Raw genomic sequence first — 27121 nt, forward strand, 5'->3', positions numbered from 1 at the left:
AGCAGTGCTGAGCAGCTGCATCTGTGACAGGAACTTCCTGAAGGGACAAGTCTGCCTTGGAAGAAGGCAAGGATCCCTCTTTTGCTAGAGATTTCCTGCATCAGTTTGGAGGTAGCGGGGAGTTGGCCCAGATTACCTTTGAGGTCCTTTGCATGGTCCTACATATCTAATAGGGACGCGGGTGGCACTGTGGGTTAAAGCCTCAGTGCCTAGGGCTTGCCGATCGAAAGGTCAGCGGTTCGAATCCCCGTGGCGGGGTGCGCTCTCGCTGTTCGGTCCCAGCGCCTGCCAACCTAGCAGTTCGAAAGCACCCCTGGGTGCAAGTAGATAAATAGGGACCGCTTACTAGCGGGAAGGTAAACGGCGTTTCCGTGTGCGGCTCTGGCTCGCCAGAGCAATGATGTCACGCTGGCCACGTGACCCGGAAGTGTCTCCGGACAGCGCTGGCCCTCGGCCTCTTTGAGTGAGATGGGCGCACAACCCTAGAGTCTGTCAAGACTGGCCCGTACGGGCAGGGGTACCTTTACCTTTACCTTTACATATCTAATAGGTTGGTTCCTCTTCAGGGACACAGAAAGCAACTAATTTTCCACCCCACCGATGTCGCTTTATTAGACTTCTTGTAAAGCATTTTAACAAGAAATATGAATTCTGAGAACTGCTCATTTGCAGCCACCCACTCCTTCACCTTTCCCCCAGCATCTAATTTTATGTTTGTTGGGAGAGAGAGAGTGTGTGTGTCATTCTTGAGAAAAGTAGATTTTGGTGTCAAAATCAGCTATGTATAACCAGCTTTTTAAAGTGATACCATTTCAAATTGTGTTTGCAACGGCAACAAAATCCATCCAAATTACTGTTTTAAAAATTGGTCGCCTGCTATTTGCCCATAGGTAAAGATGAGACACTGTGTATAAATATATGTCTCTTCACAAGAAGCCAGCTGTTTAGTTCATCTCACACCTTCCCTCAAAATATACAAGTGTTTTCCATTTGAAAAGCACAAGAAAAGCAATTTTCTTTTTTAAAAGAGAATTTTGGAGAGTGTCTAGTGTGTGTTGATTAACCACATATGGGAGTTGATAGGGAAACCAAAGACATCCCCACTAACACAGTGGAAGACTACACAGTTTAGTGGATTCAGTCCTGGTGACTCCATCTAGATGAAGGATTCATGTGCAAAGTCCTGCATCAACTTCTTTCATCTCTTTCTGCAGCAGTTGTACTTCCTGTACCTAGAACTGAATCACTTCCTGCATTTGTGTGTTCAGACCCAGAAACCTCCCCCCTCAATAAATTCACACTTGACTCAAATTTTTGGTTTGTTTTTTGGCAGAATTTAGGCCACAACTTTATTGGTCACAGAAAGTGATTGGTTGCATTGGCTCTGATTTGACTAGCTCCCTGCCATGCAGGTAGCGCTGACCCAGGATTCCAGCATAGGTCAGCCAAGGGTGAACACCTGGATAAGCAGAAAGCCGGGAACGGGCTAACTCAGCCACCCAAATGTCCCCCTGGACTTAGGCACGGGCACAACCCCCTCACAGGGGTTGACCAAACCATCGAGTCCCTGGATTCCTTTAATGGAATACCCTTCACATAGGGATGGCGAGAGCGTTCTCCCATCCCTATCACCTGAACCAGAGCCTATCCGCAACCTTACAAGTTGTGACGATTTGCTACGCTGCAGGCGAAACCCAAATGGCAACAGCCATTCAGCCAAGCGGGGGAAATTTCTGCCGTGCCCCTGTCCCAACGACAGACGACACACGACGGCATAGCAAGGTCAAGCACAACAAGCCCTAAAGGTAGGGAGAGGTGGGCGGGTGTTCCGAATGCATGCACCGAAAGAGGAAGCTCTGGGTCACTTGCATGGACATAAAAAGGTCCCTCGAACCGTTTGGACTGCATCCCATTGACCAGATTGAACCCAGTTTTGAGGGACCTACCAATCGGTTATTGTGGCTGACCAATTGTACCCACCCACAACACAGGGTGTCGATTGTCCAGGTTTCACGGCAATACGTGCCCTCTTTAAGGGAGGACCCGATTTCTCGATTAGTGCTGAATCAGTAGTGTGGGAAGCTGCTATTTGGGCAAGTCCTTCTCAAGAGTATCAGAAACCCTTCGAGCTTAAATCTTGATTCTTCCGCTGCCTGTCTTGCATGCCTAAGTGAAAACTCTAATTCACATGGACTGATGTTCCATCACTACAGTGATGGAAACTGAACCACAACAAAAATGTTTTAGAAAGAAGCATTGGTACCTTGTGAGGTATGCCCTCATTTCTTTTGCTCCGACGTTGCTTCCAGACAAAGATTTTTCAGATTTTTCAGTCTCAATACCACTTCCCCATGAATACAGAGAAGTATATCACAAACTAAATAACTCTGTATGAGGTTTCATTGACAGTAATATACAAAAAAACTCAGACCTTCTAATACTTGAGAGTCTTAAATGATATTTACAATACCAAAATAATAATGACATACACAAAATAATAATGATATACACATGCACAATATCTCAAAGCCAAACAGTCAAAATTTCCTGCAATAAGTAAAAAAAACAACACCAATTCTCTGTGTGTATACTTGTTGCTGGTGCAATTCTGACAGAACTCCGACAACGAGATAACCAGATTTCAATCTCTGTTTCGTAAATTTTCCAGTCTCTGCAAAAACTTGTTAACTTCAAATGGTAGAAAGGGGGTGAAACTAAATAACAGGGGATCCATTTTTAAAAAATATCAATCCTGGGGTGGGATCTGATAGGGAAACACAATGTTGAAGAAGGTGTATAACGTTATTCCCCCTGCACTTCTTTTCTTAATGGAAATTTCCAAAATAGGGCAAACAGCAGGTTTTTTGGAGGGAAATTTGTTGGGGAAATGGCATTGGGTGTGGAAGGGTTGAAACTAACCCCCCAATGTTGTGATGTACACTATTCCATCTCTACTTTAGCACCTACTTCATTGCCATGGTGGGTTAACAGGCTTTCATGCTCGCTGAAATAATTATTCTGTCTCCAGCCTGAGTAAATAAGGAAATATAATCTCATTTCTGTTCCGTGATGAGAAAGATGAATGTTTTGAATGACAGGCAGCTCTTTTCCTTAATCACAGAAAATCTGCTGGTGTCAGCATGTGCTTTGTTAGTGCCACAGGAATTCATGATTGCATCAGAAAATAACCGAAAGCAGAAAACTTTTTTTTTTTAATGTGGATCTTAATGTTCATTTCACATCAAATGGAAATCTGCCAAGGAAGGAGAGGAAGGGAGTATTTTCTTTTGTTCGACCAAGTAATTTAATACTGAGAGATGCTGGTTTTGAACCTCTCTTTGCAGACATCCTACATAGTTAGGATCAATAGCCCCAATGTCTGCATGCTTAGGTGGAATAGACACATTCTTAGATTTTCGCAAATGGCCATAAAGGTGTTGATCAGTTACCGTATTTTTTGCTCTATAAGACACATTTTTCCCCTCCTAAAAAGTAAGGGGAAATGTGTGTGCGTCCTATGGAGCGAATGCAGGCGGGAGGCTCTGCTCAGCACTCCCTTTACAGAGCGCGCAGAGTGTGTGTGCGGCTCTTGGGGGCTTTTACCCGAGAAGGGAGAAGGGCTGCCCTTCTCCCTCCTCGGGGAAAAGCCCCCAAGAGCCACACATACGCTCCGTGCGCTCTTTAAAGGGAGCGCAGTTCTTGGGGGAGCCTTCATCTGCTGTCCTGGCTTCTGGCTTAGCCGTACGCAGCCTCTTGAGGGAAGGGGGAGCCTTCATCCCACTGCCCTGAAGAGGCTTTGCCTGTCTATCCCAGAAGCCAGATCCCTCTTGCTGTTCTGTGATTCAGAATTTTTTTTTTTCTTGTTTTCCTCCTCCAAAAACTAGGTGTTTCTTATGGTCTGGTGCGTCTTATAGAGCGAAAAATATGGTACATTGAAGGCTCAAACTCCTGAGCAGCTGGGAGGGCAGTTCTAAGAGTCATACACTTCTGCTTCAAAACTATATAGAAAAATATTTTTTAAGAGAGAAATTTGCACTACAGTGCTAAGGAATTATGAGGAATGTTTTTAAAGAAAAATGGCAAATGGTGGAAACGTGGAGGACTGAATATACAACTAGAAAAATGAGACATATTGACAGATTTATCCATTCCTAGCTGCAGCCTGGAATGCTCAACAAAGAGAGAGGTGTATGAATAACTGATTGCCTATTTTCTTGCAGTCCCACAGACTCCAAAATTACAACCTCAGGATCCAAACTCAGCTACAAGCACATCGATTGCAGTGTATTGGACTGTGAATGAAGATGATGTCATTGATTTTTTCCAGGTCTATTGTATGGAGGAATGCCCAGGAAACAGAGAACAAAGTGGTGCGTGAGTGATGGTGCCTCTCTGCTGGCTGGAGAAGCTGGAGAGGGAAAAGTTTATAGAATCAAATTATAGGAGTAAATCAAAAGCAATAAAAGACATGATACAAAAGCAATATGATAGCATCTAAGAATGTTTTAGACTGGCAGTTTTCATCAGCCACAGAAAATGTGCACTACATCAGTGATCTTTTGTTTCTTATGCTCCAGTTCCTGGGGTTATTTGCGCAAATGTTTGGACCGCATTAAACTTGCTGTTGTTTTGCTCACAAGTCTTGCACCGCACCACTTCCTGCCCGTTCTCTCATTCCTCCTCTTTCCTTATTGGAGGGCAATCTTAATATATTTCTCTTACATAAGTGCGGCATCCCTATTGAAGCTAAAACGGATACTTTGCTATCTTCATTTCAAGGTGCTGTTTTCCCGTTCTTTCATGTCCAGTTTTCTGACAACCCGCATCAAAATCTGGATGCGTGGATGCATGGGTGGAGTTGTAGAAATTCGGCATTTATTAAGGCTGGGTAGGAAGCCAAGGCTGAAGAATATACAGTGGTACCTCGGGTTAAGTACTTAATTTGTTCCAGAGGTCCGTTCTTAACCTGAAACTGTTCTTAACCTGAAGCACCACTTTAGCTAATGGGGCCTCCTGCTGCTGCCACGCTGCCAGAGCACGATTTCTGTTCTCATCCTGAAGCAAACTTCTTAACCCGAGGTATTATTTCTGGGTTAGCGGAGTCTGTAACCTGAAGTGTATGTAACCCGAGGTACCACTGTACATACAGGAAATGCTTGGGTAGTAGTGATAATGAATGAAAATAAAAGTGACAAAATCATTGGCCTCGAAGTGCTCTTAGGCTGTATCCTAGGCACACTTACCTGAGCATAAGCTCCATTGAACAATGTAGGACTTGCTTCTGTGTAAAGGTGCACACTGTTAAGGAACAATGTTAATAAGATACAATAGTACCAACTAGACAGAATTGTACCTACCTAGATACTATGAATAGCAGAGCTGGTTTCTAAAATATACTACAGCCATACCTTGGTTGTTGAACGACCTGGAAATCGGATGTTTTGGCCCCTTCCCCCCTAGCCTTACAGAACCTGCAGAGGTATGAAGAAGGCAGAGCAGAGACAAACAAGGTGGTGTGGTCTCAGATTGCTTGGAAAGGACCTGGAGGGAGGAGTCTTAGAGAGCGGTGGGAAGGCAAGGACCTTCAGTCCTCGCGACTGCCTTATTGGGGCAAGATCTAGCAGGAGGAGTTGCTGCGCTCACTAGGCCTGTGCTGTTTTGTTTCTTTGAATAAAGAGTTAATTTCACTGACACCTTGTGAGTTATTGTTGACCTGCCGTGACATTCTCATGACTTCTTTCCTGTCTGTGTGTGCGTTTACTTGCTCTAGGCTTGGTAGAAGAATACCGCGTTACTGTGAAGGAGAGCAACTGCATTTTGGAAGATTTGGAACCAGGTCACTCTTATAGTGTGTGGGTTATGGCTGTGAACTACTCAGGATGTAGCTTTCCCAGTGGCAAATCCACATTTAGAACGGGTAAGTAGCTTGCAAATTTCCCTGGTGTTTGTAGTTTTTCTGTGTTTAATACAGAGGGTGTCTAATGGAATGCATGGAGTATGTGGCCTCTGTGCCCTGTATTGATCTTTGCACAAGTGTGCCGTTGGAGATGTTTCAAATAGATGGATGTCTTTATGAGATGCATATTGGGCTGGTTCATGCATGCCAATGATGATGACAATGATTTGTATACAGCTAAACATGACAAGAGGGATGCGGGTGGTGCAGTGGGTTAAACCACAGAGCCTAGGACTTACCGATCAGAAGGTCGGCGGTTTGAATCCCTGCAATGGGGTGAGCTCCCGTTGCTCGTTCCCTGCTCCTGCCAACCTAGCAATTCAAAAGCATGTCAAAGTGCAAGTAGATTAATAGGTACTGCTCCAGCAGGAAGGTAAACGGCGTTTCCATGCACTGCTCTGGTTCACCAGAAGTGGCTTAGTCATGCTGGCCACATGGCCGGCTGTACACCGGCTCCCTCGGCCAATAAAGCGAGATGAGCACCACAACCCCAGAGTCGGCCACCACTGGACCTAATGGTCAGGGGTCCCTTTACCTTTAAACATGACAAAATGCAGTACTGCCCGCATGTACATTACTCAACACCTGGTGGCTAGCAATTAATTTAATACATTTAAAGCCCATCTCCCCCTCTCATAGTGGAAGGGGAATGTGTTCCCACACATTGTGGTACTGATGGAACTAGCTCCCTCCCAATACCTAGGATTACAGGGAGGGGGAAAATCTCCTGATGTTACTGCAAGCAACACATTTATGCTAAGGGGTAGTTAAGGCCACTAGTGTAGGATTGAAGACTTCATGAGTTAGGCTAATTGCACTCAGCTGTATTTTTAGTTCAATTGTTTTAATTGCTAGCTGTGATTCCCCCCTCCTTCCAAAAAGGCAAATGAGGCAAAGGGCCTCTCCTAATACTACTACTACTACTACTACTACTACTAATAATAATAATAATAATGTTTGTCTAGATCTTATCACTGTGGGTATTATTACCATTTGAGGAAGGAAAACCTATGAAGGGAGAGGGAGAAGACTTTAAAGTAATTGATGAGGAGTGTCAGCTTGATATTAGCAATACTGATGTGCTCATTCCTTCCAGCGTATAACGACTGCAGCTATCACTACCGTATGTAGCAGAGCTAACACGGTGTTGTATTCACAGCTCCCCCGACCCCTGTAATAAAGGCAGAAGAATGCAGTGTGTGTTGGGACGCTGCCACCATCCGATGGAGCACCAGTAACCCAGAAGCAACAGAATCTTTCACGCTCGAGTACTGCAGACAGTATTCTCCTGAAGGAGAAGGTCTGAGGTCAGTCCCCTGTTGCTCTGAAATGCAGATGGGCTGGATTGGAAGCTCAAAGGAATGTTCCAGGATTGGGATTATTTTGAGGGGAAATAATTTTGTGCGGCTCGATCTTCCTAAGAAAGAGAGATCAGCTTTGCAATGGAGATTAACATTTGTGCCAGATGCTAATCTCTGAGATTATACTCGGAAAATCAGAAATACCTTTAATTTGTGCTGCTAAAGAACAAAACTACTAGAGACTAAGCCCCAAAGGCTTCCTTGGGTCCTGTCCAAGCCATCCAGAAATGGATTAAATGTACGAGGCCTTGGGCTGACCTATCTGCATCCTATGCATGCTGTTGAGTTCATCTGCAAAGACAGCAAGGCCGGCATAACTGCAGCACTCTTCCTAACTGCTATCCACTCAGTGGATAATGCTGTATCAGAGATACAGCAGTTCAGATTCTATGTGGACGTATACCAGCTTCTCAGTCTGCTAGGTCAAGGGCTCTCACGCTAGCAAATGGGTGAGTTTTAATGTTCTGCAACAGAGGAATCCAACATAATGGTTGTGCCAATGGAAACTTGGTGCGTAACAGATTCCGCTTGTGCAGCTCTGCTCCACTGGTGTGAAACATTTTGCCAGTGGAACAAGAATGTCAGTTGCTTTATATGCCACTACATTGTGTACAACCCTAAACTGATATTGTTCAGCCTGATGGAATGATTGTTATAAAGAGACAATGGGATATCCCTTCTATATGCTTCCCTGAGCTGCTTGGTGGACCTGTGGGCTATGAGTGAAATAAACATGCTGAGCATGTCTCCGCTGTCTCCCCCACCTGCAAAATAATAATAATGCACTAGATCAGCTTTCTCCCAACCTGGCACCTTCCAGATCTTCCCCAGCTGGCTGGTGCTGATGCTGCATTGCAATCCTAAATATCTGGAAGGCACCAGGTTGGGAAGGGATGCCCAGGTGACGGAGCATGTGATGGAGGGGGAATTGTGCCATGCTCTGAGCTTAGGAGCCCAGTCCTGGAAGAAGGATGTTCTTCTTATCAGTGAATTCCTTAGCTGGAAAAGGATAACTTAGGCGGCTCCCATTTTGCTTGTGCCACCTCCTCTATCGTTTACTTAGCATAATGGTTCATTTGGACCTGAGAACCATTTTCTCTTCCTGTTTTTTGTTTGCATTTTGTTTTGCTGGCAAATGCAAGTTGTTAAAGGGAGCAATGTGTATTTGCATACTGGCCTCCATCCCGGGAGCTGTGTCGGGTCCTGGGGAAAGAAGGATGAGCTCCAGAGCAAAGACTGGGGTAATTAATTCATTAGTTGAAGGCAGGGACAGAGCACTGCTATGATTCAAAAAAGCTTCTTTTATTTTATTTTTGCAATTCATTTAGTGGTTGCACATTTTGTTTAAATTTGGGTGGGGGGGGGAGTTTTAAGCAGCTTTGCAACTTTTCTGTGATATTGACTCCTGGGAACACTCAGTTGGTAGAGTATGAGACCCTTAATGTCATGGGTTCGAGCCCCAAATTGGCCAAAAAAATTCCTGAGTTGCAGGGCATTTGACTAGATGACCCTTCCAACTCTACAATTCTGTAATTCTTTGAGAGGGAAAGCTCTCCCTTCCAGATCCTCTGAAGACCTGCCACACTAAAGAAGCCATATTTTCCCAGACAGAAGGTGTGTACACAAAACATGCTGGTTGCATGAAATAGCCACTGAAATTGCTACTGTGACATCTTATCTCAAGCACACGGTCTATTTGTGCTTGTGATTGCCTTTGAAGAACAGAAGTGATGTTCACAAGCTCTTCATTCTTGCCACATCTGCTGTGTTTATTACAGCTTTGTGGAGACACAGAAAGCTGTCTGTTCAAAACAGCTTGCAATAGCAAAACTTGCTGAAGGAACACTTTTGTCTCCCTGTGATCAAAATTAAGAAGAGAGCAGCACTTGAAACCTGAGTAGAATTTTAGATGCATTAGCACTGCTTTGTGTTATGGAACATGATTTGAAAATCAGTCTTGCTCTGAGCATTTGTTACCTGGGTGAAGAGTAAGGTCCAACCTGAAACCAGGCCTACTCCACATGGACAGAAGGTGCTTTGATAACAGATTCCATCACGTTTCTTTTTAAAATCTCTGTATCAAGTAGCTTGCTGTCCCAAACTAGACTCATCTAAATGTTGCCATAACATAGCGCTTTAATGTCAGGGTGGGGAGAAATTGGGTGGGTTTGGTTCACATTTTAATGCAAACCTGCCAAATTCACACTCCTGGGGAAAAAACAGCTATATGATGAAATTTGCATTTGCCAAATTTCTAGTCCACAGATGAGAGAGAGATTTGGTTTGTCTCACATTTTAATGCAAACCTATTTGTTTTGTATTCCCAAAATGATATGCAAACTAAAATGAAGCTTGTATTTCTCTGCATTGTTTGATGCTGTTATGCAATCAAGTAATATGTTTATTAGGGGAAAATGCATTATATTACAGATGGTGGTTTGCAAGAATGTGTCAATTAGGAAAATGTTCATACAAAAGTGTGTACAAGAGGAGAAATGCACACTTTAATGATGCTGAATTTTCATGATGACTTTTTGGGGGCTTGGGGAAATCACAAACTGATACAGAAATCTGGACAATTGAATTTAAGACTGGAAAAATGAGAGAAGTTGAGAACTCATCCATCCCTGTTCGAGTCCCCAGTCTATAAAGGTAAAGGGATAAAGGGACCCCTGACTATTAGGTCCAGTCGCGGACGACTCTGGGGTTGCGGCGCTCATCTTGCTTTATTGGCCGAGGGAGCTGGTGTACAGCTTCCGGGTCATGTGGCCAGCATGACTAAGCCGCTTCTGGCGAACCAGAGCAGCGCACGGAAACACCTTTTACCTTCCTGCTGGAGCGGTACCTATTTATCTACTTGCACTTTGATGTGCTTTCGAACTGCTAGGTTGGCAGGAGCAGGGACCGAGCAACGGGAGCTTACCCCGTCGTGGGGATTCGAACTGCCAATCTTCTGATCAGCGAGTCCTAGGCTCTGTGGTTTAACCCACAGTGCCACCCTCGTCCCTTCCCCAGTCTATAGTAAACATCAAATCCTTGCTTTTTCTCTGACTGATGTTTCTATCCTGCTGCAAACAGCAGCAAAGAAAATGGGATAAATCCTAGCAGCCTGGCTCTCTAGCTTCACTTGAGGTCCATGATAAAGGATGCTTAGCTAGAGGGGAAGCTAAGGAGAGCTATTTTTGTGGCTGGTTTCTCTTTATTTCCCTTAAATAAAAGAAAACAAATTATGGAAGGCATAATTCCTTGTGTCTTTCATACAGAAAGAGGGGAATTGAATCAGCAATAAAGCAAATTTCCTAGAATCATCAAAGGAAGCCGCAAATGAGGGTCATTGATTCAGCAAGCAGTTGGATAAATGCAGTTGGGAGAATATAGCAGTAAAGTCTCTTGATGGGAAGTAAATTTTGTTTTATTTTTATTTATTTTTAATAGAAATAAAATGCCATTTATATTCCAGCTTAACTTTCTCCTACAGTGCACCAACATTATGGCTTTACAAGTTAGAAGTAATATCATACCAGAGGGTTTCCCCTAATAACAACCCCCTAATGGAAACATAAATATTTATAATTAATTACTGTTACTGCATTATTACTTTTATAAATATATATCTGTATACATATTTATGGGTGTGGAGACTCTCCTTCAGGTGTACAGGGCTGAGGCCATTTAGGGTTTTAAATGTCAGCACCAACACTTTGATTTGGGCTCGGAAATGGACTTGGGGTCTTTCAGGACTGGTGTGATATGGTCTCAGTGGCTTCTCCCAGTTACCAGTCTACCTGCCGCATTCTGGATTAGTTGTAGTTTCCGAGTCACCTTCAAAGGGAGCCCCACATAGGGCATATTTCAATAGCTCAAGAAGGAGTTAACCAGGGTATGTACCACTCCAGCAAGACAGTGTGCAGGTAGGTAGGGTCTCAGCCAGCATACCTGATGGAACTGGTAGACACAGAATTAACCTGTGCCTCCATGGACAGCTGTGAGTCCAAAATGACTCCCAGGCTGCACATCTGGTTCTTTAGGGGCACAGCCACTCCATTCAGGACCAGGGAGTCCCCCACACCTGCCGGCCCTCTTTCTCCCAGAAACAGTACTTCTGTCAGGATTCAACTTCAATCCGTTAGCCGCCATTCAACCTGCTTCTCTTCATTCCTTCATTTGGTAAATGGCTTATCTGTTAGCTGTAGTGTAAGGAGCAATGTGGACATGTAGCATATTTACTTGGAAGTAAGACCCATTAAATCCAATGGAATTTACTTCCTACTGCATGTGCAAAGGATTACACCCACGGTTAGCAGAATGTGGAGTTTTCTATAACTGGTCAAATTTCCAATCATTTCTCCTGAACAGAAGTTGAAGCAAGTTAGTTCTGGCGGTTCCCTCGCTGCGAGAAGCCAAGTTACAGGGAACCAGGCAGAGGGCCTTCTCGGTAGTGGCACCCGCCCTGTGGAACACCCTCCCACCAGATGTCAAAGAGAAAAATAACTACCAAAATTTTAGAAGACATCTGAAGGCAGCCCTGTTTAGGGAAGCTTTTAATGTTTAATAGGTTATTGTATTTTAGTGTTTTGTTGGAAGCCGCCCAGAGTGGCTGGGGAAACCCAGCCAGATGGGCGGGATATAAATAAGAAATTTTTATTATATTGTTATTATAAGGGACGCGGGTGGCGCTGTGGTCTAAACCACTGAGCCTCTTGGGCTTGCCGATCAGGTCAGCGGTTCAAATCCCCACGACGGGGTGAGCTCCCGTTGCTCGGTCCCAGCTCCTGCCAACCTAGCAGTTCAAAAGCATGCCAAAAAGTACAAGTAGATAAATAGGTACCGCTCTGGCGGGAAGGTAAAAAGCTCTTCCATGCGCTGCTCTGATTTCGGTGTTCCATTGCACCAGAAGCAGCTTATTCATGCTGGCCACATGACCTGGAAAAACTGTCTGCGGACAAATGCCTGTAAAGCGAGATGAGCGCTGCAACCCCAGAGCTGTCCGCGACTGGACTTAACTGTCAGGGGTCCCTTTACCTTTGGTTCATTATAAGTCAGAGGGAGGAGAAGCAAGTGTTGATTAGAATTTGTACAGAACCAACACTGAACCTGACAAAGCAGCCATTGCCAGCTGTGAAGTCCACCTTCATCCTCCCTGCCTGTAGGAGACGCTGTAAAAGAATTCCTGCTGCACTAATTCCCAGATAATTCAGTTGCATTGCTTACAATGATCCTACTGATAAAGCACTGACGTGCATAACAGTTCACCATTTTTTATGTGTAGTAAAATATAACATTGTACATTAGAGGGGAAGAGGAGAAGCACAGTTAGTCATAGATTGTAGCCAAAAGCAATAGAGTTTGATTCCCATAACTTTTTTGCAAGGGGGGGGGGGCAGGGCGGGGCGGGGAAGAATCCAAAAATTGTAGAATGTGCTTAGGATCTTCCTGTCTTAGAGGAAGAGTAATGGTACCTTTAAAAAGTAATGTATTTTGTCCCTTTTTTTCTTATGTCCTCTGCATTCTGTCAAAAGCTCTCATAGCAACCGCGTAATCTTGAAAGACTGCCAGGATCTGTCACGCTCTGCTAGTACAATGGAGCAATTCTATTTTCAGTGGTACTTAAAGTGCGTAGCTGTAGTATATAGACTCTGCTATATAGACCATCTGTAGTGCTCAGCGTATTTTAAAAGACTGATTACCTCACCACCACCTTCTTCTGTGATAGGAGTGACATAGAGCTTATCCGCACTTCCCTTTTGCCTTGCTGTTTCTAGGCACAGATCTGTGCTTAAAAGCTCTGGGTCTAAGTATAGGGGAGGTTTTTGGCCCTGCGCTTTCTCTATGAAAAACTGCTCTTTAAAGCTCAATTGGAGCAAATGTCAATTTGGGTTCTCTGCAGATTGCTATTTGCTCCAGGTGAGCTCCAGGTGGGTTTTCATGTGGAAAGCAAACAAAGGTCAGGCACTCTCACACAGAGCATGAACCATGCCTGGAAAGAGCAGAGGAAAGGTAAGGTGGATAAACCTATTGTTCACATTAGTTTGATAGTTTACATTATATTAAACCCCAAAGCTGATCTGGAGACTAAGAAATGAACGAACCATTCCCCCCTTTGCTGTGATCAATATCTTAGCAATACATTATCTATGCTCTTCCCTTGCTGTCATTTTAGTTACACTAGCTCTAGGGCAGAGTACCTCAGGTCCGGAGGCCAAATGTACCCCTCTATCCCTCTTTGTCTGGCTCCTTGGGCTATACCTCAGCTCCAGGCCACATTCCTCAATGTGCTCCACATCTTCCACAATGTGTTCCTGCTCCACATCCCCTTCTAGTTCATTTACCTGGCTGGAAGGTGCCCTTGAACTGTAATAATCCTGGGAACTATAGCTTGCCAAGGGTGCTGAGAGTTGTTTTAAAAAGGTAAAGGACCCCTGACAGTTAAGTCCAGTCACGAACGGCTCTGGGGTTGTGGCGCTCATCTCGCTTTACTGCCTGAGGGAGCCGACGTTTGTCTGCAGACAGTTTTTCCGGGTCATGTGGCCAGCATGACTAAGCCACTTCTGGCGAACCAGAGCAGCACACGGAAATGCCGTTTACCTTCCCGCCGGAGCGGCACCTATTTATCTACCTGCACTTTGACGTGCTTTTGAACTGCTAGGTTGGCAGGAGCAGGGACCGAGCAACAGGAGTTCACCCCATCGCAGAGATTCGAACCGCCAACCTTCTGATCGGCAAGCCCAAGGCTTGGTGGTTTACACCACATAATGCTTGGGGAAGGGAGCTATGACTGTTCAAAGTGGTACCCTAGAGACTTAAATATATGGTGTAGGAGTCATTTCACTCAAATTGTTATTTCTTTAAAACTTTTTATACCCTGCCTATCTTTCATTAAGTAAATAAACTCCCAAGGTGACCCACATTGGACATACCTTGCCATGTAGCATTCTGCCTGTGCAGTTCTGTTACGAGTTGTTCCCATATGGGAGGGTTGACTGCATTCGACTGCTTATCTCTGTTTGCAGTGAGTGTGCGTTTGTTTTCCTGCGCTTACTGCATATGCTGGCACTTCCTCGAAAATGTGGAACAGCTAGCATTTGTTATGTGAAAATATTGTGGATGTGTGGATGATATGTAGGAGGGCACTGGTATCCGAGTGCCAAGGCCCTGCGCATATACTGTTCTAGTCTTCATTAAGGCTGCACTGAATATTCTCTAGTTTGCCATGAAATCAGCACACTTGACACAGGCAACCTATGGGGGGTGGGGAGTACCCACTTTGCTGAACGTGTGAATAATATCAGTGGTCTTTGCTACCACTTAGATCCCTGCTTTTGCCTGACTATTGGCCATGGTGACTGGGGCTGATGGGAGTTAGAGTCATAGAATCTTAGAGTTGGAAGAGACCCCAAGGGTCATCTAGTCCAACCCCTGCAATGCAGGAATCTCAGCTAAAGCATCCATGACAGATGGCCATCCAACCTCTGCTTAAAAACCCCCAAGGAAGGAGAGTCCACAACCTTTCAAGGGAGACCATTCCACAATTGAACATCATTTACTGTCAGAAAGTTTTTTCCTGTTGTTTAGTCGGAATCTTCTTTCTTGTACAGTGGTACCTTGGGTTACAGACGCTTCAGGTTACATATGCTTCAGGTTACAGACTCCGCTAACCCAGAAATAGTACCTTGGGTTAAGAACTTTGCTTCAGGATGAGAACAGAAATCGTGCGGCGGTGGTGGCTGCGGCTGTGGGAGGCCCCATTAACTAAAGTGGTACCTCAGGTTAAGAACAGTTTCAGGTTAAGAATCAACCTCAAGAATGAATTAAGTTCTTAACCCGAGGTACCACTGTAACTTGAAGCCATTGGTTCGAGTCCTACCCTTCAGAGCAGGAGAAAACAAGCTTGTTCTCTCTTCCATGTGAAGGCCCTTGAAATATTTGAAGATGGCTATCATATCTCCTCTCAGTCTCTTCTTTTCCAGGCTCAACATACCCAGCTCCTTCAACCATTCTTCATAAGGCTTTGTTTCCAGACCAGCAACATCTCAAAAGTCTCAGGTTTCCCATCCCTGATTTAGGTTTTGTTCACTGAATATGGGTATTCAGAGCAGACCCTGCCACTGACATCCCCCTTCCCAACTGCAACACATCAACTGGACAGGTGACCTCTGTCACTGATGCTAACCAGGAGCACAAATGTTCACCTGATTGAAATTACACATGTGCCTTGTTGAATTGAGGCTGTGCAGTCACATTCCCCTTTGACAGGCTACTCGTTTTCATGAAGCTGAGTTATATTTGATTTTGTATTTATTGTATTATTCTGGGATAAGAGTGAAGGAGCCTAAAAATAGGGTCAGATTAAAATGGCCGCTCACCAGCTTTCCTGGAGAGCAGTGGTTGCGGCACCTCCTCTCCCCTTGGGCATGCTGCACCATCTTTGCCTGTCTCCCTGTCCCCCTCGGCTGCTGCGAAGTCTCACAGGTTCCTGCCAAAACTCGTCCATTCAAATGGGCCAATCCACGGCAGCCGTGGGGGGGGGGGCATGGCGAGTGGACCTGAGGGAGGCAGGCTTCCCTCAGGTCCGCTCTCCATCTACTTAGCCCAGCCAACCCCCAAACACGGCACCCAGTTGGGTGCGCCGGGGTTGGGGTCTCTGTGGCTTGGCATAAAAGTAGAATATGAAAGTCTTTGAAATCCACTCTAGCTGAAAACAGCTCTCTTTGAAGTTGGAATGTATTTCAACCCTTCAGGTTTTTTTAATGGCAAAAGGGCATTGTATAAATAAATGAGATGTAGCGACCAGTCCTCTCAAGGTCTCTGATGTAGAACTGTGTTGACAGTGACTGCTGTTTGCTCAGCATAAAGAATATATATGAAGTAAAAAGACATTGACTATACTTATGAGCAAAGAATAATGCTTAAAAAAAGAAATCGACCATGAGAAGATATGTCCTTTATTCTTCAGCTTCTGGTGCTATCTGGTGGAAGCTGGTGAAAAAACAGCTTCTAGCATTACAGTCTGACAACCTGTTTAAGAGCATTGAAGCTGTTATAAGTAGAAGCTCTGTTAATTGTGATGTGGGCATGGATATATTTTATCTCACTATTATCTTCAATCAAGTAGGGTTTTCAGGTTTTGGTGCAAAATTTGTTTATCATAAGCTTAAGGGATATCAAAACAATCCCAGTTTCACACTGCCTTCAGCTCTCTGTTGTATGTCTCTTGTCCAATAGAAGTGTTATTGTGTAGTGTTGGTCTTTTGAGCTGGTGCAGCAAAAAAAGAACGCAACTCCTCACAAACACCCCCTTGTGCCCTGACAGGCTTTGGATACGGCAGTGAATCTGCTGGTCTGCATCCCCGGCCACTCATTAGGATTGCTGTCGTCGTTTTTCTTTTGTTTCCAGTTCATAGTCTTCTCAGTTTGGACCTGATTTTGGGGGCTTTTGTCGTGTAGCCTTTTCTGAAAAGCTGATGCACCAAAGTAGGTTGGCAAGGGGTGGGGGGTTCATTGAGATCTCTTCTTGGAAACATGGCTTCTGACAATCTCTTCCAGGGAGAGTCTCCAAAGTTCCTTCCCTGTGATCATGCTCATCTTTTTGAAAGGACTGTCTTTCCAAAGGCAGCTATAACCTAGCAGTCAGGAACCTTGTGGTTCCATGGGCATCGCAGTGACACCTGGTGATTGACAGGTGAGTGGCCCCACTGTTGGTGAACTGCAGGAGGCCAGGTCCTGTTACTCACCCCCACCATATATATATATATTTTTAATTGCACTTTGGGCAATGGTTTCTGTGAGAAAATGCTGTTTACCTTGTTTCTTCTTAGAGTTTTTGTCTAAGTTGGAACTGTTTTGTATCAATACTGATAAAATGTGTTTGTGTGTGTATATATATTTTAAAAATCCCAAGTTGTCTTCCTCCCCTCTTTAAGGAGAAAAATAAAGGTCCCTTTATCTTTTCCCCTGCTGAGAGAAAAGCAGCTTGAGGGCAGGAGTGATTTTTGAGAGGGCAAACAGTTATGGATTTTCTTCCACAGAATTCACTATATGTTTATTATATATTTCAGATCCCTGGCTGGAATTAAACAACCTGAAATGAAAGTTCACCTAGAATCCAATGTAAATTATTTCTTTTACGTGAGAGCAATTAACATCTTTGGGACAAGTGAACAGAGTGAAGCTGCTCTCATCTCAACCAGAGGTAGATAAACACTTTCTAACTTGTGGGAAAGGATTCCTTTCTGTCTCAGAAGGAAATGCAAATGCCTTCTAGTAAATTCTGTTGTACATTGTTTCAATGACAGTGATTACTGTAGGCCTTAAGATTTTGTGATTCACTACAAATGCACAATGTAATAATAATCCCTGAAGTGGTGTTTTATTTCTTTCCTATGAATCACATCAGGAACTAGATTTCACCTAATGCAAGAAACAGCTGCCCCTGCTTTGCAAGTGTCACCAAGTGGAACCATGATATGCCTTCCTGAGGAAACTGAAGCCATTGGGTAAGTACTACTCATATTTACTCCTCCTTACTATTGAGCATTATTGTCAACAGGATGTGAAGATCTATGTAGGTTAGGGATGAGAGGAATTCATTTCAGTTTGCCTCGAAGCATGAAATCACTAAATTAGCAATTTCCAAACCAAAACACAACCAATTCAATTCTTAATTCAGTTCAGAACAAAGGAGTGTGTACAAAAATGTGTGTACTAGGGTGAAAGAATGTGCAAATTGGTGAAAATAGCATACAAAATGCATTATATTACGCAAAATTGCTTTGTAAAAATGTATACTGGGCACATCTCTCTCTCTGTCTCTCTCTCTTTCTCTCTCTCGTTACTGAACTTGTTGGATTAAAAACAAAGCCAAACAAACATTCCTATCCTGAATATTTAACAATGGACAAATTTCAATATGTATACATAAAAAAATGCAACACAGGCTTGTTTCTTCTTTTGAGGCAGGTGAAATCTCACTGTTAAAGATGAAGACCAAGAATCAGCAAACTTTTTCAGCAGGGGGCCGGTCCACTGTCCCTCAGACCTTGTGGGGGGCTGGACTATATTTTGGAGAAAAAAACGAACAAAGTCCTATGCCCCACAAATAACTCAGAGATGCATTTTAAATAAAAGCACACATTTTACGCATGTAAAAACATGGCGATTCCCAGACTGTCCATGGGCCAGGTTTAGAAGGCGATTGGGCAGATCAGGCTCCCGGGCCTTGGGTTGCCTACCCATGGTGAAGACATTGGACCTTTCTGGTGTTCGAAGGCTCAAACCATTCTTTGACTTTGGCCAATATAATGCTGCATTTGTTTCTGTTATCTCTCTGTGCAGCATCTCCCCAGTACTGGGTGAGCTCCTGTCTGCTCGAGGATGGCACTACTGGGAAACAACTGTGAGTGACTGTTCAGCTTACAAGGTTGGGATCTGCTATTCTACTATGCCACAAGACAGCATCCTGGGTCAGAACAATGCTTCCTGGTGCTTGCATTGTCCTAGCAAGACAAGGTAATGATGAACATCTTATTTTTTAAAAAAGCTGTGAAATTACATGTCCTTTCCAGTCTATTCCTTCTCCTCCCTTCCCCTATGGGTGCATGGGTGTGTGTTGATTTTCTATTTGTAAGCCACTAGAAGATACTTGGCAACTTTTAAAAGGTATACAACACTTACAGGGGCGTCATTTATTATTAAGTGTTGTACTTCTGCATCCCTCAAGGTTCCCCCAGATTCACTGGAAATTTTGTTTGTGGGTAGTGCTGCTTGGCCTACAAAATGATCGGCTTGGTGCCACCAGAGTTGAGCATTAGAAGGAGTGATAATAAATAAATAGTGACGTGCTGCCTTGGAGGACAGCTTGGATGTTATGGAAAGTGGCAAGAAACGTAAGCACAAGTGATGTCCAAAGGAAGACATCTTTGGACATCTTCTTGTATGTTGAGATGAACAGGCTCCAGATGCAGGGACAGCTCAATACGTCTCAGTGCAGGAGAGATGTGCAAATGCTTCCCCCAGATGTTACACTGGTGGCATGGAATATGGATGCTGAGTTGCACATTGGCTTATCACCATGCTCTGCAACTACTCGTCCTGTTTTAATGCTCCAATCCTAAGCAACAGCTGTGGGCAGCAAGATGAGGTTCACAATGAATTGGGAGGAATGTTAGCCCTTTATCCGTGCTCTGTAATAAGCTGCTATCAGCTGCAGGAGGGAAACATCTATTGGCGCCCAGTTTCCCTTGCCATGATTACAACAACCCTGTGAAAAAGGCCCATTTGCAGCTGGGGTACTGAGTCTGAACGCTTAGGATTATAGTGTCTCAAAGAAATCCCATCTCAATATTTTGTTCCTGTTTTTTCTGGATGGCACAACTTTCATCAACCGAAATAGGAGCAGAAATTTGAGCCTCTGGAATTTGTAGCTGTAATGAATACTCCAACCACAAGATCGACCCGTCTGTTCCCTGGTCTGATTTTCCTGTGTATGTGAGACATTTCTACCATAGCTGCTTCACCCGAGGTCATCTTGATGATTTAGCAGGTGACAGGGCGAAGGAGAGGGATGTTTTTTTGGAGAGAATCCAGGACTCTGAAAGTCTGGATGATTGGTGACTGAGAATAGTGCTCTGATGATATACTCCCTGTCCTCTACACTGGCAGATAAGGTTACACCGTGGGTGCTTCTTAGGCTCCCACTTTCCATAATCTGATCAGGAGTTTTAGTATTACAGCCATAACCATCAATGGCAGGTTATATTTAATGCTTGTAATGTTGCATTTCAAGGTGCCCGCTTCCTGAAATATTTTATAGTATGTAACACATTTGAAGTGTTTCATTTGCATCACATAAATTATCTCAGGAACAGCTCTGTGCAACAGGTCAGAATTATTTGTCCGGTGTGGTCATTTACTTCTGTGGAGAACTGTGTGTGCAGATGGGATTGACCCAGAGGGGACTGGAATTGCATCGTCTAGACCCACTCCTAATCTCTGTCCATTCAAGGTGTGGTTTCTACAGGAGCCTATGTGTTTTTACCCAAATGTATGTAGGCTTCCTATGCACAATGGTGGTAACTGGACCTCGTGCTAAAACATGGCTTATCATGATGGGAATGAGCTGAGGCAGCCTTTGGATTCCTGCACTTCTCCCTTCCCATTCCTGCCTCGGTATGGCTGTAAAGAGAGGTTGAGATGCTTTCACAAACTGCATCTTGTCCAAACCTGACAAACTGTGGTTGATCTTTAACTATCGCCTGCTGAAACAAACCAACGTCAAACCATGGGCTATGACATTGGCTTGTTTCCAACAAGCCATTCTTTAAGCTAACCACCTGGAAATGAATGAATGATTACACAAAGTTATTACTTTAATGTTTTGGGTGGGGGAGGGACTGTGGCTTAGGAGTGACCTGGGTATTTATTAGGGAAGTGAAACCCGGAATAGTCCATCCATCCAGAATGACCTAATCCTTGTGTTTGGCGTCTCCTAGGTCTGTCATTTGATTAATCACTTGACTTTCAATCAATTACATTGAAATAAATTCCAGGGTTGCAGTCATGTTAGTCTGCTGCTGCAAAATCAACAGAGGGTTTTGTGGCACCCTAAAGACTAATAAATTTTATTATGACATAAGCTTTCATGGAGAGGCGTGGACCCTTCGACTGCAATAAAAGTTGTTAAGTCTTTAAGGTGCCACAGGACTCTTTGTTAATTGAAATAGATGTGCGTATTATAGCAAAACGTTTACAATGGGTGTCCTTTGGAGGATGCCAAAGGAAAAGCAGTTTTCTCTGCAGTGTGAAACATTCACTTTACTAAACGAAGCAAAAGCGACTGTTCAGGGTTAAAAGGTAAGGCCACCCTTGCTGCTTTGCTCTGAAACATGGGAATGTGGAATGCTTGTCTGCAATAAAAGGCCACAGAGCCAAATGCAATTCCATCAGTACCAAAGAGGATCCATAGTTAAGAGACATTGTCAGAAGCTTCTGTTGCTTTTGATATTCACCTTGAAATGCAAAAATATCTGCTGGCTTTGAACAGATACTGCTAGTAAAAGCCACCGTAGCTTTTTCCATCAAGCTTGGCACAGCAGGTGGCTCTATATTGGGGAGGGGGGAGAACAACACGCTAAAACAAATGACAGAAAATGACCCTTGGAATGCATTGCTTCCTTCCAAATGAATATACAAATATGCTGAATTGGCCAAAGGACCATTAGAATGCATTAAAACAAGAGTGATGGATTGCTTGCTCATATGGCCGTTTTAAGGAACTGTCTCCAAAGGAACAACTGGGGTAAATAGAATAAAAAAGTCCTTCAAATAGCCATTGAAATGCATTGGTATAAGCTGGATCTGGGTAAATTGCCCTCTTCGACACCCCATCACTCCATCCTCATAGAAATCAACTGTGTGTGTGAGTGCTACTCATAGGCATGCATTGAGAAAAAAACTTGGATCCAGATAAATTGCGTGGGCTGGCACTACCATTAAAGAGAGCGAGGCGATTGCAGCTGTTGAGCAGCAGTGGTGGCAGCCTGCTAGTTGTTCCTCCTCAGCCATCTGGCCATTCCTGTCTGTTCTCAAACAGATCTGTGTGAGCCATGCAGCCCGGCCTACACCTCCTAAGTTAACCCGCCACCTTAGGCACAGTGGATGGGGACCCTTTTTGGCCCATCATGCCAAATCCTTACCTGTCCCTACCCAAGCAGGCCAACTTTCATTGCGGACAACCCACCTGCCAAGCACCTGGCGTCATTATGATACCAGATGATTGACAGGTGGGCTGTCTCACCTATCCATCAAAGTCCATTTGTGCAGCATTCAGGGGAATCATAGATGTGTAAAGTTGGAAGGGACCACGAGGCCCCTCTAGTCCAACCCCCTGCAATGCAGGAATCTTTTTGCCCAACGTGGAGCTCGAACCCATGTCCCTGAGATTAAGAGTCTTGTGCTCTACCAACTGAGTTATTCTGGGAGGGCCAAGCAGTTGGCCGTGAGCTGTGTGTCACAGCGCTTCTCAACTGCCTAACAGCCAGCTTGGAAACTGCAGCACAAGGCAGAGGGCAGATGGTTCCATCAGGCAAGCAGACGTGGAGCAATGATTACTGCTATGCTGAAATCCTCCCAAGGTTTGGCAATTCTGACTACACCGTTCATCCGGCTCCAGACTCCATCGTTCCTTCATCGAATCATAACGCTTCCAAAATCATTGCAACCTGCTACACATTGTTGCATATATTACATAATCAGAACCAGATAGTACTCCCTTATTTTTACCGCAGCACTGATCTGCACCAAAGGGGAGCATTTCAATGCGTGAAAATGCATTAAAGCTTTAGCTGCTAAGGGTTTCCATTTGCTAATATCTGGCAGATAGAAAGAAATATTGCAATAGGCTGTGCAGTGAATTCTTGTTGACCTAATCTTGCACTCTTCTGCAGTTTCCTATATAAGGTCCTCCATCGTGGTGAAATGAGTGATGTCATTGTGACAGAACAGCCCCCCCGCATTGGCATTCTGCTGGATTATAATGCTGGAAGACTCTTATTTTTCAACGCGGAAAGAGGGCAGCTCCTGTTTGCCATCCGGCAGAAATTCACCGATGCTGCTCACCCTGCCTTTGTGTTGGAGGAGCCAGGAGTCCTTCACCTGCATACGGGCATGGAGCTTCCAGAATTTGTCAAGCAAAGCTAAACATTTTCTTTCGAACTACGTGCAAGGCACACACACACACAAAAAGCGGATAGAATGTGCTTGGGGTGGCCTTGTTTCCTTCTTCTAAGATAAGTTAATGTTTAAGAACAGAGAAATGCTCTGTGAACTCAATGGCTTCAACAGGACTTCCATCATACATCCCCCCTTGCCAACACTACTTCGTAAAGTATTTTTTATACTTGGGGGAAGTTTCAAAAGCAAATCAAGGAAGCTCCTCTTAGGAACAGAAGTGTAAGGTTATTCACAGAGCCCACATAACTCACCCACATGCGAAGTCCCTGGGTGGTGGTTAACTCTCTTCCCAATTTGTTTTTATTCACTGGAATCATTCACATAAGGCACACGTGCGCGCGCGTGCACACACACACACACACACACACACACAGCCATAGCTCAGTGTTAGAGCATCTGCTTTGCAGATTTGATCCCCATCATCTCTGAGTAGGACTAGGAGAGACTGCTCTCTGGTGCCCTGAAGAGCAGCTGCTAACACGACGGAGCTAGACTGACCGGAAGTTTGACTCAGTATTAGGTTCTGTGATCCTACATAGCACAAAGACACACAAGTTATCTCTTTACTTACTACTTTCTGTGATGCATACTGAAGGACTGCCAAAATGTTTGTGCTACACTCACTGCGGGTGGGTGCCAGGAACTTCTCCATTGGTCCCTTTTGAAATGAATTGATTCCAATGCATTTTCACAGGGCCCAGCAAGAAAAAATTATTGGGAGGAGTGCGCTCATTGTCTGCAATCCAGCTAGTCGAGGACTGACCCACACAGGCCTACCTCTAGTCAAGATGGGTGGGGCTGCTAGGATTTGGGGAGAGGGGACTGCTTTCAGTCCCTACACCCCATATAATCTCTGACCAGGTTAGCACTCCTATTGATATTAATAACATTGCCCATCTTGATTTCAGTTACACTCATTTTATTTTTATTTTTGACTGACAGGCAGAGCCTGGCACCTCAAGTGTGGCACATATAAACATATAGAGTTCCCAATCTGCTAGGATGTATGAGCATAAAATGCTGGATTCTTACTGTGTTGTCCTAACATTTGGGGCCTAACTGGATCAGGACAGTTTGTTCATATGAAAACTATTCTAATACTGTTTTAATGGTATTACGTGCAATTAAAAAATTAAAAACTAACAGGTTTTATTTCCAATGTCTTTGCCCAGAAAAACAATATACCATTCAGTGATTTAAAAAGAAGGGGGAAATGTTTCTGATGTGTGAACAATAATGTGACAGCTTTCTGAAATTGCTCTTCTTGATGGTGATGAGTGTTTATTGTAGTATCAGTACTTCACATGTATGCAGATTTTCCCAGCACCCACACAGTGTTGTTGGCATCAGAATGCCAGCCCTTATTCCCCCTACCCCCATTTAGTCTGGATTTACCCTATCTGGGTTAATATGTTAAGTAAAAAAAAAGACACAACAAAAACCCATTTGTGATACCCATTTTTAATATTAAGCTGTCAAATGGAAGAACACTAAAATGTAGGGAAACATACAGGGCTTCACCAAGCTTTTCATACCTGTTATCTGGTGCTCACAATCACAGAAGGAGAAAGCACGTTCCACAAGCATATGATGATGTGTCACCATTTATTCCTGTTGAGCATGCCTATTTGGGTTGTTCTCACAGAAATCCCAATACATCATTAAAAAAGGAGAGACTTCATGTTTTCCCTCTTTCCAGCCACTGCCCTACCCAATTTCTGTTTTTGTTTTTTTATAATGATGAATTTGCAATGTGGCACCTGGGCTGGATCTACACTGACCTGTTTAACGTTATTAGAACGTTATTAGTTATTATGTTCTGGAACATCATAGGGCATTCTTGTAAATGAAAGCATTTCTTTACCTTTAAGATTTTGACCCAAGGCAAAATCTTAAATGACAGGCTCCTTTAAAAGGAAATGTAAAAGACAAAGAGGATTTATTTAAGGGAAACATACTAGAAAATAAAATAAGGCATGTAAGAAAGCTAGTTAAACAACCTATGATACTTATATCGGAGTGTTGTCAAGCCTTGCTCCTGTGACTTCCTCATGACTTGTCTTGATACCATTGCAGCACTGAATTGTGCACCTTAGGGACATTGTCCCCATTTGCTCCAATGGGAGTTTTCTGTCAGGGAACTGCCATCAGCTCAGGGGCGAGAGGGGAAAAGCCGGATGGATTACAGAGAGCCCCCAAAGATTGTGGGAAGCAGCACCTCCTCAGCAGAGAAGGGTAGCCACGCCTCTAGTGGAGATGCAGGGCTCGGGGGAGGTGAGGCAGAGCAAAGTGGGGAGGAGAGAGGTCCTCTGTTACCCACGCCTTCTGTGCGCAGTAGGGTTCCGTGCAGAGAGAGGAGGCGCAGACTGGGTGTCAAGAAACTACTCTGCTGGGGAAAGTTTAAGGACCGCCCACTCTCAGATTCTGCCAGTGAATAAGCAAGACAAGGAATAGAGGCACTCTACATTCCAAAGGTTTTTATCACCGATAAGAAAGCTGTAAAACACACTATTGAAGCATATTGCCTGATTGCTCTGGAGCAACCAACCTATGCCCCTTACATTTTCCTTCCTCATTATTAGTATTATTTACAGTAGCAAAACATGAAAATACGTAACATAATAACAAACAAAGCAATAGCACCCCCCAATGGTAATTGCCACATGGCTTTGTGTGTTTTTTAGCAGTATCTCAGCTGAGAACAGTCGCTCCGACCCCAAGTCTGATATTTATTTATTTTAAACCTATAATGTAATTGCTAAGAATCTTGCTAGTTTCACATGTAGTTATGCCTTAATTCAGCGATGGGAATCTGAGGCCCTCTCTAGATGTTGCTGTACTCCGACTCCCATCATTCCTGATCACTGGCCATGCTGGATGGAGATGATGGAAGTTGCAGTCCTACAAAATGTTTGCAGGGCCAAAGGCTCCCCCAACTCTGCTCTGAATGCAAGCTTTAATTCTGTTGAAGAAATGTGTTCTTTATTACTTATTGGCTCTAGCCCAGTTCTCCAGCCTGTCAAGATCAAGATCATTTTGAATCTTGAGTCTTTCTTCAACGGTCTTGGCTCCCCCTCTTAGATTTATATCTTCTGCAGATTTGATTAGCATTCCCTCTACATTTTCATCCAAGCCACTGATAAAAACGTTGAACAGCATGGCATTGCACTCAGTACTTCCCTCCGGCCTGATGCAGAGCCATTAATATCATGATGGTTCTTCAACCAGCTATAGATCCACCTAACAGTGGGCCAGATTTTGCCATCTTGTCAACGAGGATATCATGGGGGACACTGTCAGATGTTTTGCTCAGATCAAAATATTCTGCATCCACATCATGAGTGAGCATGAGTGACTGCCAGCACACATTCTACATTTACTAATACAGAGGCCCAGACAGAGGAAGAGGCAGCCGAGACCAGGAGCCTATTGCTGTGATCTGCCACTTTCTTCCTCATCCTTCTCTGCAGGTAGAAGCAGGACAACAACCTGGTAAGTTACAGTGAATACTCTGAATTGGTTAGTTTCCTTCTCCATGAGGCAAGTTTTGTGCTGTATCTTAGGACTCTGCTCCACAGCTGCAAATAAAATGTTTTAGATGTGTTGTAAAGTGCAATATACATATGCGACACTAGATGGTGAGCTATGCAAAATTTAATATATTTTTTCAAAACGTTTTCAACAGTGTTTTCTTATGTGTGTAGATTCCACCTTAGTCTGAGGATTGCAGGCTGCATAAGTACAAAGGAGGCACACAGGTTAGTCATATTCTTGCTCTAATGTGAGAGTAGAATCCTGTTTTTGGGGATAAAAGAGCTTCCCCCACAATATATTGCAAGTTGCATACATTCACATTGCGATCCAGATGTAGTTAAATGTCAGTGGCTTTGCCATTATAACAGCACTGAAAAGGCACAACACTGGCTATCAAGGTTGGGGGCCCTTTTTCAGCCTGAGAGCCACATTCCCTTTTAGACACCCTTCCAAGGGCCACATGCCAGTGGTGGGTGGAGCCAGAAGCAAAAGCAGACATGGCAAAAAATGTAAATTTTACCTTTGGACATTAGGCTAGTTTCTA

General features: G+C 44.0%; 1 protein-coding gene across 4 annotated transcripts in view; it reads left to right on the forward strand.

The window, feature by feature from the left end:
- CMYA5 (cardiomyopathy associated 5) overlaps positions 1–24183 on the forward strand; it is a 53155-nt gene extending 28972 nt beyond the window's left edge. For all 4 annotated transcript variants that reach the window (XR_014503020.1, XR_014503021.1, XM_083403554.1 and 1 more), the window contains 7 exons: positions 4221–4370; positions 5771–5917; positions 7116–7263; positions 17373–17506; positions 17711–17810; positions 18649–18822; positions 22758–24183. Coding sequence is in view for 2 of the 4 variants with exons in the window: in XM_083403554.1 (XP_083259680.1) it covers positions 4221–4370; positions 5771–5917; positions 7116–7263; positions 17373–17506; positions 17711–17810; positions 18649–18822; positions 22758–23010 (1106 nt within the window). In the remaining 2 variants the exon portion in view is untranslated. The remainder of the gene's footprint in view (positions 1–4220; positions 4371–5770; positions 5918–7115; positions 7264–17372; positions 17507–17710; positions 17811–18648; positions 18823–22757) is intronic.
- Positions 24184–27121: the final 2938 nt, after the last annotated feature.

The sequence above is a fragment of the Podarcis tiliguerta genome (assembly GCF_965153285.1).
Source record: "Podarcis tiliguerta genome assembly, chromosome: 11".
Lineage (NCBI taxonomy): Eukaryota > Metazoa > Chordata > Lepidosauria > Squamata > Lacertidae > Podarcis > Podarcis tiliguerta.